Source organism: Nansenia antarctica (assembly GCF_963989245.1).
Source record: "Nansenia antarctica genome assembly, chromosome: 3".
NCBI classification, from domain to species: Eukaryota; Metazoa; Chordata; class Actinopteri; order Argentiniformes; family Microstomatidae; genus Nansenia; species Nansenia antarctica.
The window spans coordinates 23,782,866-23,798,129 of NC_137688.1; the positions used below are offsets into that span (position 1 = coordinate 23,782,866).

The 15,264-nt window shown below is 43.7% G+C and overlaps 1 protein-coding gene across 1 annotated transcript; it reads right to left on the bottom strand.

Moving 5' to 3' along the window:
- Positions 1–755: 755 nt before the first annotated feature.
- LOC308153037 (C-terminal-binding protein 1) lies at positions 756–9,377 on the bottom strand. The gene is made up of 9 exons (XM_080526125.1): positions 9,244–9,377; positions 5,778–5,932; positions 4,129–4,273; positions 3,315–3,521; positions 2,885–3,099; positions 2,359–2,489; positions 1,665–1,792; positions 1,419–1,533; positions 756–1,225 (listed from the first exon to the last, which is right to left on the bottom strand). The coding sequence occupies exons 1-9, from the start codon at positions 9,281–9,283 to the stop codon at positions 1,039–1,041; spliced, it is 1,323 nt and encodes a 440-aa protein (XP_080382251.1). The 5' UTR covers positions 9,284–9,377; the 3' UTR covers positions 756–1,038.
- Between the last annotated feature and the right edge of the window lie 5,887 nt (positions 9,378–15,264).

Genomic DNA, 15,264 nt, shown 5'->3' on the forward strand with positions numbered 1-15,264 from the left:
GAAGGGAACCAATGTAGGCAATGGAGGGCTGCTGCTACTAATCCTGCAGCTACTGTGGAAAGCTGGATCTCAGACACATTACAATCAAGTCACACTGACACAGGCAAGCAGTACGTCAGGTATGCACGAGACATGGGGTTCTTCTCTCCCAAAATGCAAATTTCTAACATTTATACAGAGGCTGAAGACAAGGGAATTGCATGCCCCTTAAACTGAAAGAACAAAGGAAACTTGAAAGTATTTTCTAATATAGACGAAAAAGGCAAGCAGGTAGAAAAACAAAGCACTGTGGCATAAAAAATGAGAAAAGAACGGGGGAAACTTAAATTTCCTGAGAAGGTGTGCAAAAGCTGCCTCTTTTGGGGCTTGTTGGGGAACATATAAAACAGATATTCTATTGTCTTTAAAATCAGTTGGTTAGATTTCACCCTTGTTTTTCTTTTAGACTGCAATACAAATATTTTTTCATATTTCTAAAAACTGTACACAAACAGGTTACATTCATGTTATAATCGACTACTTCTCTGCTTTTACAATGAACCCATAGGACACAGAAACAGGTGTTTTGCCCACGTTACTTGGACAAACTACAGTCTAAACAGCAGGATTTGCTTTAGGATCTTTTCTTTTTCTTTTCAAATCCACAATAATATTATTGTCTTTTTTTCTGCACATAAAAACAGTTTAAAAAAAAATACAACTGACTCCACTACTGTTGGACCAGATGACCTGTGATAGACCTCTGTCTGTGAGTCTGTCTGTTTCCTGACATCTGTCTGTCTAGGAGCTGGGGGAAGTCGTCCGCTCCTCCTCTTTGGGGTGTACACCAGGGGCCTGTTCAGGGGGCTGCGACGGTACAGAGCATTCAGATAGAAATGTATTGTGTACGATAGAAATTAGCGTCTCACATAGAATTGGGAGTCATTACACCCTACACATTATATTTCTGTCTGCAACGTTTTGTGAACGTTTTACCTCATAAAAGGCACCCCAGCAGAGTCCTATAGGTTGAACAACAGATCGCTATGTAGGGCGGGGCTACAACTGGTCATTGGGGTGTTGCTCTCTGTCAGACTCCGCCTTGCCAGCTTGTCCGGGCGAGGGGGCGTGTGGCGGGTGGTTCACCGTGGCCAGGCTGTGTGCCATGGGGACGGCACTGGGGACGATGCCCTCTACTGGCGGAGGAAGACCTCCAGCGGCCAAACTCACAACGCCAGGAGGGTATCTGGGAAAAGGAGACAGTGAAGGAGATAATAAGTCATAAATGGGAAAGGAAAAAAAATATATATACAGTACCGGTATATATATTATAATTGTTTACATATAGTCCCCAAAATAAACATTATGTTTTTAGTCACACTAGCTCTTATTTTTCTATAACAAATGTGTACCTGCACTGACAGGGTGTATGTTATTACCTGTAGGCCCCGTTCAGCTCTGGGTGGATAGTCGCCGGGTCCATGCTGGCCCAGTGTGTGGTCTGGGTCAGGAACTCTTTATTCACACAGTTCTTCAGACTGTCTGGAATGCGACCTGAGAGCAGGAAACAAGAGTCACTGATTGCCATTGGTGACTTGGTTGTTGTTGTTTAGCTTTTTGTGTCTACCGATTGTGGTTTGGGAGACAGGGTAGTATGATTAGCGGGGTAGTATGTATGGTGTTACCTGTAATTGCTCGTCTGATCTCTCTGGCTGCCTCCTCTCTCATCTCAATAGAGGCCTGTTCACTGTACCAGGCGGCGTGGGGGGTACAGATCAGGTTAGGGGCGTCTTTCAGTGGGCCTTGGCTGAAACTGACACAGAGATAAAACAGTAGCTTATTAGTATCACCTCAATACAGTAAGAAGAAAAACTGAAATTGTCATTTTTCATAGGATATCGATTAAGATCAGAGTAGGCTGTATATAACTTGATATCCTATAACGGTATGCTATGGAATAAATGTATACAGTACTTTTCTAGGAGTACCGAAGATATTTGACAACAAATGCACAGCAAGACATAACAAATATTGGCTAAGTGGAATGAGGTTGGATAGGACATCCATGTGTTCTGTTCAGTTGTACTCCTAAGTAGGGTGGCAAAATTCCCATAAGTTTGGGAAACTTTCCGATATTTTCAGACGTTTCCATATGGGTTTCCATAAGGAAACGTTGGAAATTATCTGAATTTTGAACATAACATGTTATCTGTCCTATCCAACCTCATTCCACGTATTTGGCCAATATTTGTTATTTCTTGCCTTGTATTTATTGTATTTGTTTTGCTCCTAGAAAGGTACTGCATACATTTATTCCAGACCTAAGATATTGCTAACTTCATGTCATATGATATCCAGTATGGAGGTAAAGGTAGTCACCTGAAGGGCTCAGTCTCGTGGACGTCCAGGGCCGCCCCTCGTATCCTCCCCTCCTTCAGGGCCTGAGCCAGGGCCTTCTCATCCACCAGCCCCCCTCTGGCCGTGTTCACCAGGAACGCACCCTGTCGCATCTACAGCAGGAACACACAGGGTCAATACATGACATGCACCCACCCACACACACACCCACCCAGCCACCCAGACACACACACACACACACACACACGCATACACACACACACGCATACACACATACATAAACACACAGAATGCAGCAACAAAACAGTGGAGGGGCTCGCTCAGCTTTGACCTTTGAACTAAGCAGATTGAAATACTCCATTGACAGGAATACAGTGCATTCCTGTGTGTATGCGTGTGTGTATCTTTGTGTGTGAGCATCTGTGTGCTCCCATGCGTATGCGCATGCTTGTGTAGACGTGTGTGTGTGTGTGTGTGTGTGTGTGCACGTACCTATGCTTATGTACGACCGATGTGTGTTTGCGTGTGTGCATTCCACGTCCCTCACCTGTTTGATGGTGAAGTCGTTGATGAGGTGGTGGTTGTGCTCGTTGAGGCTGCAGTGCAGCGTGACACAGTCGCTGTGGAAGAGGAGGTCCTGCAGGGTGTTGACCCGCTGCAGGCCCAGGGCCCGCTCCACCCCGTCAGACAGGTACGGGTCGTAGAAGATCACGTTAAAGCCAAAGGCTTTGGCTCGCAGGGCTACCGCCTGGCCGACACGACCTGACCACACACAGTACCACCAAACAAAGAGATGCACAAAGTACATGGTGTTCCAGTAGTATTTAGGCTAATTACAGTGTTTACCAAACCAGCCTTGAAAGCCCCAAAAACTCTGAGCGTATTTGTTTATAGAGAGTGTCCAAAAATGTCATTCTGTTCCGTCATTCCTCTTCCACTACAGCCGTTATGTAAGCACCAGGTGACTTGGCACTTACCCAAGCCGATGATGCCGAGTGTCTCGCCGCGGATCCGTGCCGCCCCTGACGCCACCTCGCGGATCTGCTCCACGCTCTGGACCCGTGTGCCCTCCCGGAGAGCCTGGTGCAGCCATGTGGTCCGTCTGTACAGGTTCAGGATGTGACACAGAGTCGAGTCTGCTGTTTCCTCCACTGACGCCGCAGGCATGTTACAGACAGCTATTCCTATTGAAGGAGAAGACAAGACTGCTAGAGACAAGATACTGTATTCCTATTGGAGAAGAAGACCAGGCTGCTAGAGACAGATATTCCTATTGGAGGGAAAAGACAGGCCTGCTAGAGACAGATAATGGACAAAAGGACAGGATTGCTAGAGACTAGTCTCCCAAGTCAGATGTGTTGCCTCGCACAGATTGCAGGCTGTATACGCTCCCAGCTAATCCGTCTGCTCAGCAATGGGCTTCTGTGTCCTATGGACAGAACGGGAGGGAAGTGTACATGATGGAAATCCAGCGGAATATTTTCTTCAAACTTCTCAAAAAGCTAGATAAGATAAGATACATGTTTGCCAGATGTACCGTATTAACTGGAATTCCTAAGAGGAGACAGGACTGCTCGAGGTAGCTATTCTTGTTAGAAGAGAAGACAAGACATCTACAGACAGCTATTCCTATTTGAGGATACATGTTATGTAAGGTAGAGTGGGGCAGGGCAGGGTAGGAAAAGAATGCGTTCCGAGCACTTGCTTTCTGTAGTAAATGGAACACTAGATATTGCTGACAGTGAAATTGTCAGCAGCGTTTGTGTAGGAATCCAGAAGCAGTCGGCTCACCTAAATCTCCCGCAGACTTGATGTCGATGTTGTCGAAGCCGCTACCTATGCGCACGATGATCCGCAGTGCTTTGAACTTCTCCAGGTCCTCTCTCATGAGTGTGATGGTGTGGTACATGAGAGCCCCCACTGCCTCGTTCAGTACCTGCATAACATATGAATCTCAGCGTTAGCAAACTAGTATTGTACTGGGTTACCGACAGTAACTCTTGAGCCTACAGTTATAATGCGTTCATAGAGCATTACAAGACTTGTTACAAGCTTGTATGACTGCATTAGAATAGTAGAAACATTATATGGCATGCAAAGGCATTAGGCATCATACTGTTCATGTTTATAATGAGTTTTAATGTGTGTGCCTCAAGAACATGTCTGGAAGATAGGGTTAATGACAATGCAGTTACAACCACTGTGTGGCAACTGTTTTGACAGACCCAGTCCCATTCATTGAGAAGGGGAAAAAAAGGACATTAAGTGGTGTGTCATTGTAGTGCAAAGCAGACGGCGCCATCTAGTGTCTAGTTTAACTGTGGCTACGTCGATTCACTCGCTTCAACAAGGACTTCTCATCTTTTGTTTGGTTTTTAGATCTACTCCAACCTCGGAAGTCTGTTTCATTTCACGTTCAACCTAAACACAACCTCGTCTCAATATGCTCTGAGGGACTCCCCCCCTTTATGTTCTGTGTGAAGCCGCCATGCCGCTCAATTAAACCGTAAAAGGGGGCTTTTAATGAGGCGAGGAGCCGGGTGGTTATGAGGGCCTGTGAAAGAGTACAGTAACATGGAGAGAGATGGACAGAGAGAGCGAGGCTGCCATCTGTTTGTTCAGAACCCGGGGAGCGTTTCTCAGAGAGAACAGTCTGGCAGACGTCCAGACAACGGAGGACAAAAACATGGCAGAAACAAACATGGGCAATCAGTAGGACATAAAGCACTACAGTGAGTATGGGGGCGCAGGCTGCATTACAAGTGTAATTGTGCTGTGATGCGGGGAGTGGAGAAAAAAACACATGGACTCTCTTGTGTTGTGTATTGTTCTGTTAATTAGAGAGTGTGGAATACATGAATGAACATAAATATGTATCCTTGTCAGGCGTATTTGCGTCATTAGAAATTAGTAATAGTTTGGTCCATTGTATAAGAGAGAGTTAATTACGGCATTTGAGCAAGCTTGTATAGCAGTAGGTGGTTTTGCAAATCATATGAATAACATGATACTGATGTTTTAAATCATATGAAGAACATGATACTGATGGTTATATCATGAAGGACATGATACTGATGGTTATATCATGAAGGACATGATACTGATGTTTTAAAATCATATGGATAACATGATACTGATGGTTTTAAAGCAGGGTGTCTTTGTTAATTTAAATGTAAAACAGAATACAGATAGCAGCACCTTCGTATGGACGTCCTACCAGGCATCACAGAGTGTGTGTGTGTGTGTGTGTGTGTGTGTGCATGTGCGTGTGCACGCGCGTATGTGAGGTGGTGCATGTGTGTGCATGTATGTTAATGCTTGTGTGTGTGTGTGTGTGTGTGTGTGTGCATGTGCGTGTGCACGCGCGTATGTGAGGTGGTGCATGTGTGTGCATGTATGTGAATGCTTGTGTGTGTGTGTGTGTGTGTGTTATACTGTACCTTCTCATGGATCTCCTGGGTGGACTGGGCATCGCAGAAGGCCACTGTGGCCACGTCCTTCAGGACAGGCATCTCTATGGTGCAGTCTCGCCCGTCCAGCAGTGCCACAAGAGGGCGTGGGTGCATGGGCCCGTTCATGATGGGCGGCCGAATGCCTGCAGACAGACAGGGGAGGGGGCAGTATTGACTTTATGTTCTGTCAGATTTTACTCATGAAGATATGAGTAAAATATAGAGGATACTGTATACCTCTACTAAATGTATGTTGTCTCCTCTTAGGAGCAAAATCTTTACTTGATCCAATTCAATCAATCAATCAACCGACATTATATACAGTGTAGTAGCTAGTATACTCATTTAGACCTATAGTACTGTGTATGTGTGTCACTTCTAATCATACTGTACATAAACCTGTCAGCTGGTAGTTGATTGAATCGCATGCATAGCCATGAAAACATGCCTAACCAGCTCTCATTCTGCGTTTGTTTCACAAAACCATTTGCTGGTTTCAGCAAGGCACTATTGCGAACCACGACTCTGGAAAGCAATTTCGCATTTCAAAGGTCATTTACGTGTTTTGACTAGGCAGCAGAAGCACACAGTAGCCTTTCATATGAAGGGTAAAGGTTGTCATTAGATGAGAAATACCACCAAGCCTCCCCATGGAGAAATTAATCAAATTAGCCATTAAAACGACACTGAAAGTGGCGACTGAAAGATAAATTGCATTTAACCAACCACAGTGCACATTAACTCTAAACAACTGTAACACTACGATGCGAAAACACATTTCCTTCCCAACTGTGGGAGTTTGATTGCACTCCAGTGCACTTACAGAATATTGCCACAGGAAATAGTCTGAGCCATCAAGAAAATGGTTGTTCAATTATGTCCAACATACTGATGCTGCTTATCCCAAATAATTCAGTGAATAAACAAATTCATCTTTATGTTCATGATAACCAACCATGTTTTGTCGTAGATACAGTATGCTGCACAATTCTTTCAACGAGGACCAGCTAGCTACTGTATAGTAACAATGGTGATTAAATATGAGCCTCAGTACTGCATTGTTTGTAGACTTGTGTCTTCCCCTCAGTCCTCATAACGATAGACTGTGAGAACATCATAGGAGACAGAGTGAATTAGTACGATTTCTCTCACCACACAGTGAGTAATAGTCAACATTGGAAATAGTAAGCTGTGTGAATGTTAAGATTCCTACAATTTAGATCCAAATTCTCAACACGGTTCAGTGAGCCAGATTCAAAGAGGAAGGAAATGCCTCTCATTCCAATGTTTGAGTGACCTTGTGAGATGCCTTATAAAAGACCCTCGGGTCCTCCTTTTATTCCAAACGGTCTCATGTGGCCTTCGGGGGTTGTCTCTCGCCTGCTGTGACCCATCATCTGGGCTCACGCTGAAACCGGCGTCCTGAAAATGAGGTCAACACCTCAGAGCGGCACCGGTTCGCGTTTTAAAAGATGTTGCTACTATCCTCTCATATCTCATCGCCAACAACCTCAAAATAGGCTCTCAACCATGTAATGTTCCCATGTACAAGACGTGAGGACAGACACTAAGTCAAGTGCTGTACATACGTTCTATGTAAAGACATAGAATTAAAACTTCCTTGATGAGTTCTACGTTGAAATAATAGCTGTGAAATAATAGCTAAATAATAATCCAGTATACAGATGACGGTGCAGCAATTGTTACTGTGTCTGTGACCACCGAAAGGAAGAAAAGAAATGTGCACCTGTGGGCACCCACACGTAGTGTGTGTGATTTATGATCCTCCTAACCAATGTGGCATGCACCAACATGGCGTGAGCCGCATCTCTCACAGCTCTGTTCCCAGCTCTCTCACTCCCGGATGAGCCCCATGACACACCCCTCTCCTTCAGCTCCCTCCAGCTCCCTCAATACCCTCAGCCCACACCACCAGCACACACACACACACACACATGCAGGCGGCAGCTGGCATGCACACACAAACAGGCCTGCACACAGTAGATATACACACTGGTATATACATAATCTACACACACACACACACATAGATAAATATACACACACAAGTGGAGGCATGCATACACACAAACAGGCAGAAGCCCACCGGTACACACACACAGAGACACAAACTCTTTCTCATTTGCATAGATCACAATGCAATTTCTGGTTTGGCTGCTTTTAGGTCACAACAGACCTGATATTCAGAGAGTGTTGACTCTAAACATACATAATATGATAAAGATTGGATCTCAGTGGAGAGTTTTCCCAGCCATGTTTGATTTGTGTCTTGGATACATTTTCACAATTCTTATAGAAATGCAATCAGCAACCCCAAAATGTGTACACCCTACTGTATATGGTTAGTATACAGAATCATTTTCCAGTAATGTCCTCAGAAATGATTACAGAAACCAATATCCACTACATCCCATGACGTCAGTAATGCTATGATCTTTGTATGGGGACCATTCTGCCTATTATTTGGACAAGCCAGGGGGGAATGGTTTCTGTGTCAATTAGCTTGCTCTTCATAATGAGATGAGACAAAATCCTATGCTCTCAGAACTAAATACCCCTATGATCCAAGACATGAATAATCATATCAACATCAACCATGAGGATCAAACAAAACCCCATATCGAAAACTGTTACATCAATACACTGTATTATATATTGTGTATAAATATACTGTAAATACTTTAATGCTACAGTAATTTAATACAAAATTAACAATTTACATTTTTGGCATTTAGCAGCGACTTACAACAAATACATTTGTCTAACAATTTTAACAGTCATTAGTATTAAGAAACTGTTAAGAAAGCTGTTAAGAAAGCTGTTGTTATTATATACTGTATATATGTGTGTGTGTATATATATATATATATTATGTATATATATACTTCCTCAACCTAGTTCCCTGATAGACTGTTCTAGAATAGGCATTTTCTTCTTCCTAGCCTGGAAAATTAGGGAAATAAGTCAAGGACGGAACTGGAAACAACATTCCCTATGTCTCACAATGAAGAGGAAGGCCGTTGAGGAAATATCAACTGTGCCCTTGCCAGCCTTCACATCTTTTAGGAGGGAAAGAGTATTTCTGTCCTTTCGCCCTGCAGTACTCTAATCAATCTAGTGATCAGCACTGTCTACGCTCTAAAGCCTTACACGTCTGCTAGTGCACACGCACCAGCACCCAAACAGCCCCACAGCAACACATCTCAGAACAGAGAGCTATTACAGCATTGAGAGTGGGTGAATGGTTGAGATGAAAGATAATGGAGAGAGAGAGAAAGGGGAGGGGAAGGGAAGGGAGGAGGGAAGGAAGAGGGGGGAGGGGAAGGAAGAATACTGTACACTGACTGAACACACAAATATCTGTGAGCACACACAGCGGAATCACGGTTAACATGTGGTCCATCCATGCACAAAAGGAAAGGTAAATGTTTACCTAGAGGCAAGCCTTTGTTCAGCAAATGTGAGCTTCCCATCTTTTTTCTCTCCCCCAAAAAAGAATATTCACTTCAGCAAGACATTCACCAAAAATCCAACAGCATATGGCGGCTACTTCAATTTCCTTATTCCTTTTTCCCTGCCCCTAAGTGACAAGCATACACTATGCTCCCCCTTTTCTCTTTCCCGTTTGCTTGCTCCCTCTCTCTCTCTCTCTCCCTCCCTCTCTCTCACTTTCTATTTCGACTATCGCTCTCTGTCACACACGCGTGCACACACAGAATGCAATTGTCACTGCATTTATGGGAGTGGGAGAGCTAGAGAGAGAGAGAGCGTGCGCGAATGTGAGGTGGCTGCAAGAAAGAGAGAAGAGGAATGGGGTGGAGCTAAGGCCACACAAAATGTATCTTTTGTTTCCTGATAGAAGGCAAAATTAGTAGTTTTGCAATAGCAGGGAGCATTATGTAGAAAGCTGGGCGAAACTTGATATTCTTTGGACACAGAATTAAACACTGAAATCTTTTTCAATGTTGAGAGTAAGCCCATTTTAAAACAGGCAGAAAAAGGGGCCTGATAATATAAAGAAAAGGATCATGTCCACATATGGTAAATAAAAAGGTAACCCAGACACATTTTTACAAACAGGAAATGCATATTGTGTGCATACCATACAGACCTTATATGGTCAAATAAGTGTTATATAAAAATAAATGGATTACATCTTGTAAAGTGCTTATTACATTACAATGACCCTATAGTTATTTATTATTAGCTTGGGATCAAACACTAAAACTTATTTGGTCCTGGGAATTTACCAATCGTGATAAATTATAAGTAGCCTACAAGAACGTATCCACAACATCTCTCTTACTAAATCCTGGTGTCAAATTCTGTTCCCCCTTCAGATTGTGAGACCAATCCTTCGGATTGTGAGACCAATCAACCAAATCTTTAGGATGCTAGGACCAAGATCATGTTTAGCAAATTATTCCTTTATATCTGTTTGAAATATAGTTTTTCAGTACTTTTTTCAGTACTTTTTACCCAAACAAAGGAGGAACAGAATAAAATAGGGGAACATCGTTAAGACGATACAGGATCATTTTAATCTGAACTAAACACCCTTTCAGGAACCCTGTTTGCTGCCATGCAGAACCCAGGGTTAGTAACCCTAGCCCTTTGTTTCCACATAGAGAACTTGAACTTGTGCCTCACTATGATTCATTCTAACCATGTTACTCAAACAATCCGTAAGCTCACACAAAACAAGCTATGTAGACTTTATTCTCTAACCATGTGACAGAGAAGTTCAATTGACAGCCAAGTCAATTCCAATGTCTAACTACCATTAAGGCTAACTTAAGCCACACTAACACTATGGCTTGGAATCGGGTCATACTGTAAATACTCTAAATGCTTGTAGGCCCCACTTTATATACCAGATTGTTTTTTTTTTGTTTTTTTTTACATCAACACTCATACTCGCTATGTCTACAGTGTAGGAAGTACAGAAAAAACAACAGCCTGTCTCCCAATGCAGTGTCTCGTTCCCCAGGCTGTGGCTCTTACACTACTGGTAGATTCAAGCTATCCGCTGAGCCACAACTACACAATACATGGTACATGCACCCCCTAGAACATAAACACATCTCCACTGGTGCTTGAGTGGAAGAGACACACCAAAGATAACTCAAGCGAGAACGTTTTTTTCTCTTTTTGACTTCAGAGGACCTCGGGCCTGAGAGTTTGAACATGGGTAACCTATACTGTAGCATGTGCTTCATCTATGCTGCATCATTTACCACACAAGGTACGAGAGCGCTTGCATCCTGTAGATAAATATGTCTACATGTGTCTATATAATTGTGTCAATTACCAGAAATGAAAGGGTCATATCATATAATAATATAGCCTAATAATGATCACTAATAATAGTGGCTGAACTTGAATGGTTTTTGTTCAATGACAGTCAAGACAGTCCAAGATTTGTTTAGAATGACACCTTCCTTGGTTTACCTCAGATCTGTTACTGTCTTTATCATAAGCTGATTAGTTCCCTTTAATTACTGAAGTAAAGTGGCACGCTGCATCTACAATTAAGTAGCACCGGAGCGTAGTCTCCTTAGGGGCACAAGAGCACATGGGGAAATTCTAAACAAGGGCAGAGCAAGGAGAACATGGAAAAACAACCAACTATAAACACACACACACACAGACAGAGATCTAATCTTGAAGCACCACATAGCAGAGACACAGACGTCAACGTGAAGAACAGCAAAACCACAGAAATGACTGAGTTAACAATTCCACACAGACTGTGCTGCAGTGGCGTAGCGGACGGGCCCGCAAGCGACGCACCGCGGGGGGGCCCCAGCCACTAGGGGGCCCCCTAACATTGGTTGCTAGCACCCCCTCTCATTGCTCTCACTTGTTTGTACCTTTTGCTAAGTCAAGCATTTAGAATGTAGAGTGCATATTGCGAAATTTCGCAACGTCAATAATGCATCGGACAGTGTTTCCTCCAGGATTTTTCACATTAGTGGCGGAGTGTTCTTTTTTCGCGCGCATAGCGTATGCAACACGCACTGGCGCTCAATACAAAGACGTAATTTCACCGAAAAATAGAGGGTGGCAGCCCCGCGGTGGCGTAGCGGTCTAAGCACTAGCCACTAGTGCAAGCTGCCCACCGGGGACTGGGATCGAATCCCGGTCTCGCCAGACCCGGATATGGCCGGGGCACACACAGGGAGCGGCATATTGAGCGGCCGCTCCCGAGGGCGGTATAGGACTATTTCCGGACAAGGATCCGTCGCACAACACCGCCCCCGGGGTGCCGGAATAACGGTGCTGGGCTCGAGGAGCCAGACAGCTAGTCTGCCTGGCGATCTCCTCTGGGGCTGCCGGCCACGGGGTCGTGCGGCGGATCCTACGCAATAGGCAGGGGATAATTGGATGCTAGGTTGGGTTCAATTGGATACCAAATTGGGTGAAAAAGGGATAAAATCTGAAAAAAAATAAAATAATAGAGGGTGGCAACATAAAAAAAAAGTGCCCTGTTTACCCGTACCTCCGCCGTTCTGTTCGTGGTGATTTGGGAGGCAATAGATTATTTTTGCCCCGCGCATATTGCCCTGTAATTAGACCACGCGACCACAGCTCCGTTGTGTCTCTTATTGTCCAAATGTTCCCTGAATTTTAGCTGCATGTTTTTCCAGCATGTAAATCCGTTGTCATTAAAAATTCGACTCCCCTTCTTTCCCCCTGCCAATACTGTGTCGTTTGTGACATTTACCAACGTTTATGCTATCAATAGTTCGAAGCTAGCGTTAGATGCGAGGCTGCTCGGGAACATTATTTGTTTCACAAAATAGCCTGATTTAGTTGACCATGAACATCAGAGACTAGACTACATTACGAATGTTCATTTAAAATACTCTATAGTGAGCACTGGTATAAGAACATGAACCAGAGAACAGCAGTAAATGCAAGAACCCAAGGTCGTCGCTGATGATGTTGCATTTTCGATTAGGATACGCTTACGGGATTAAAGGGACGGGCGACGGGCGAAGAGAGAGGGAAGGGATTTCCAGAAATCCAAATGTCCCGCTAAATTCGGACCAATCACAAAACTGTTTTGCAAGCGCGGTTAATTGCAACATTGTAACATATTGTAACTTACTACATCCTAAATCGGAACGAAATGTAGGTCTGAAAGCGGCCTAAACTAGCTTCAATCTGATTTTTTTCTGTTCTCCGGTCATAAAGTGGACTGAATCTATTAGTGGCGGAGAAAATGTATTCGTGGCGGCCTGTATTCGTGGCGGCCGGCCACGAATAAATGCATATAGAGGAAACGCACGTTTTTTTTTACCTCCGTTGCGAAAGGGCCCCCGCCGCCACCTTGCGGGGGGGCTTTGGGATTTTGCGGTACGCCACTGCTGTGCTGTACATGTGCTGTTACATGAAGGAAGATGGACAGTAGAAGGAAAGAATGGGGTGTGAGAAGAGAATGTGGAGGAGAAAAAAGAAAGAGGAGAAGAGCAGGGAGAGAGAAGATGCCTGAGAGAAAGATTACGCTGTCTGAACACAGACTGCAACCACCTCTCTCCGCCTAGGCAACCACTGCAGCGTGTCTAATGGTTCAGCTCCTTCACATCGGATTCCACCCACCAAAAACATGCACAGGCCAACAACCAGAGCTTGCATGGGCCAAAATTAGTTTATGATGACTGACAGCCAAGTAATGCTTCTTTATAGCTGCAACTCAACAATGCGAATGCTGTTCTGAGGATGACAGATGTTGGAAGCAAAGGAGAAGAAACAATCAGCACAGGAAGCAGAGAGATATGTACATTAAGACATTTCTCATGGATTGGGTAAGCTTTATCCTGTTTTAAAATGAATAGTCATCCATGAGGGAGGGCTTTCATCAAGGATGTATTTATTGACTACAATACAATATTGAAGGATGAAATTATGTCTTCTTCTTTTCGAATGACAGCACATCAACTAAAGTGGACATCGACTAACATATTAAATGTGAATTTCAATTCAGTAAAGAAATGTACTTGTATGCTTCCCTCATGGAAACACACACACACACAATTAGACAGCTACATACACACACACACATACATACACACAAGGAAAGAGACAGTGGATACTGGCCAGTCTTTTTAGGTTAGGTGAATTTAAAGATGTGGGTAAAAGCTTGTTCCCTGCACAATAGCCTGATAGTGAAACTCAGTAGGGTGCTGATTGCTTCAAAAATCAGTGATCATACCCCTTATACATGTAAACATCACTGAGTATTACAGTATTACAGCACTACTGCACATGTTCCATTACAGCCTATGAAAGGTGGCTGAAGTGTATAATCATGTTTAATATATAGCAGGAAGAAGAACATCTAAGAAAAAGAACAAAAAAGACATATTCACACTGAAGACCGTCTCTTAGGAACAGGGAATGCTTTGATAACGGCAATAGACAGACAGCCCAACAGATATTAAAGCACACACATACTGTTTACAACTCATTTCACTTGTCACAATGTGAACACTAGTCTCCATAGTCTGCCACCCTCTGCTCCTCTCAGTGCCGAGAAGCAGACTGCCCCTTCCCTGATTGAACGAAACGCAGCCCTCACGTGTATCCTGGCCCACTAGTGACCTATGACAACCACATACACAGCACACAGGAAGCACAATATGGGGCAACAAAAAAAAACAATCACAAACCTTGCATCACCTCTTCTGTGTCTCAAAAGCAGACTGTGCTCGTGCTTGGTAAAACATGCGGCAGAGGATTGGCCAATCATAGGAGCCATGAGCTAACCAATCGAGGTTGGCTGCCTCTGGATAGTAGCCAATCACAATATGTCTCATTACTCAACTAGACAGGCTTGGGGGAGGGTTCACTTGCTCATACAGGAAAAGAAATCTGAGCATGCAGCGAGGAGAGAGAGGAGGGGGCCAGGGGGAGCTAGAAAAATGTGTAGAAGGGGGAGAGTGCATTGGTTGGAACAGTGTCAGGAAAGGCAGAGTAAAATATTTTCCAAATGGTAGCCTACATTGGAACAGCCAGGATCAGATTGAAACATGGAAATATATCACTATATACACACTCAAATATGGCAATGTGCTCTATTTACTAGGTTTACTTGACATACTTTATGTCTAGAGATCAACAGAAACATCTGTTATACTTGTCTATCTTCTTGCCCATTCCTTTTCAGATATGGTCTTATGCACACTTCAATGTTGCTTTAAGACACTTATTGTGGTTTTAGATAAACTAGCCCGTATGTTCTGGTTGATCACAGACAGCAGAACTGAGAAATACAAGCAAATAGAAGATAGATGTGGCACTTTGAAACAGCCATTCAACATTTGTTGTCATTGCAATTTGATTGCATCATTGAGAAACAGTGATAGACCTGTAGGGCTAAATTAGGCCTAGGGATAGGGCTAGAAAAACAATGTTTTACTGAGTGTGAATTGTGACCATTGAGAATGAC

Coding starts and splice junctions, on each gene's coding strand:
- LOC308153037 (XM_080526125.1), bottom strand. CDS start 9,283: ATGGGAAGCTCACATTTGCTGAACAAAGGCTTGCCTCTAG. Junction 1,534..1,664: donor GATCAGACGAGCAATTACAG/GTAACACCATAC, acceptor TCCTGCTCTCAG/GTCGCATTCCAGACAGTCTG. Junction 1,226..1,418: donor GAGCTGAACGGGGCCTACAG/GTAATAACATAC, acceptor TCCTTTTCCCAG/ATACCCTCCTGGCGTTGTGA.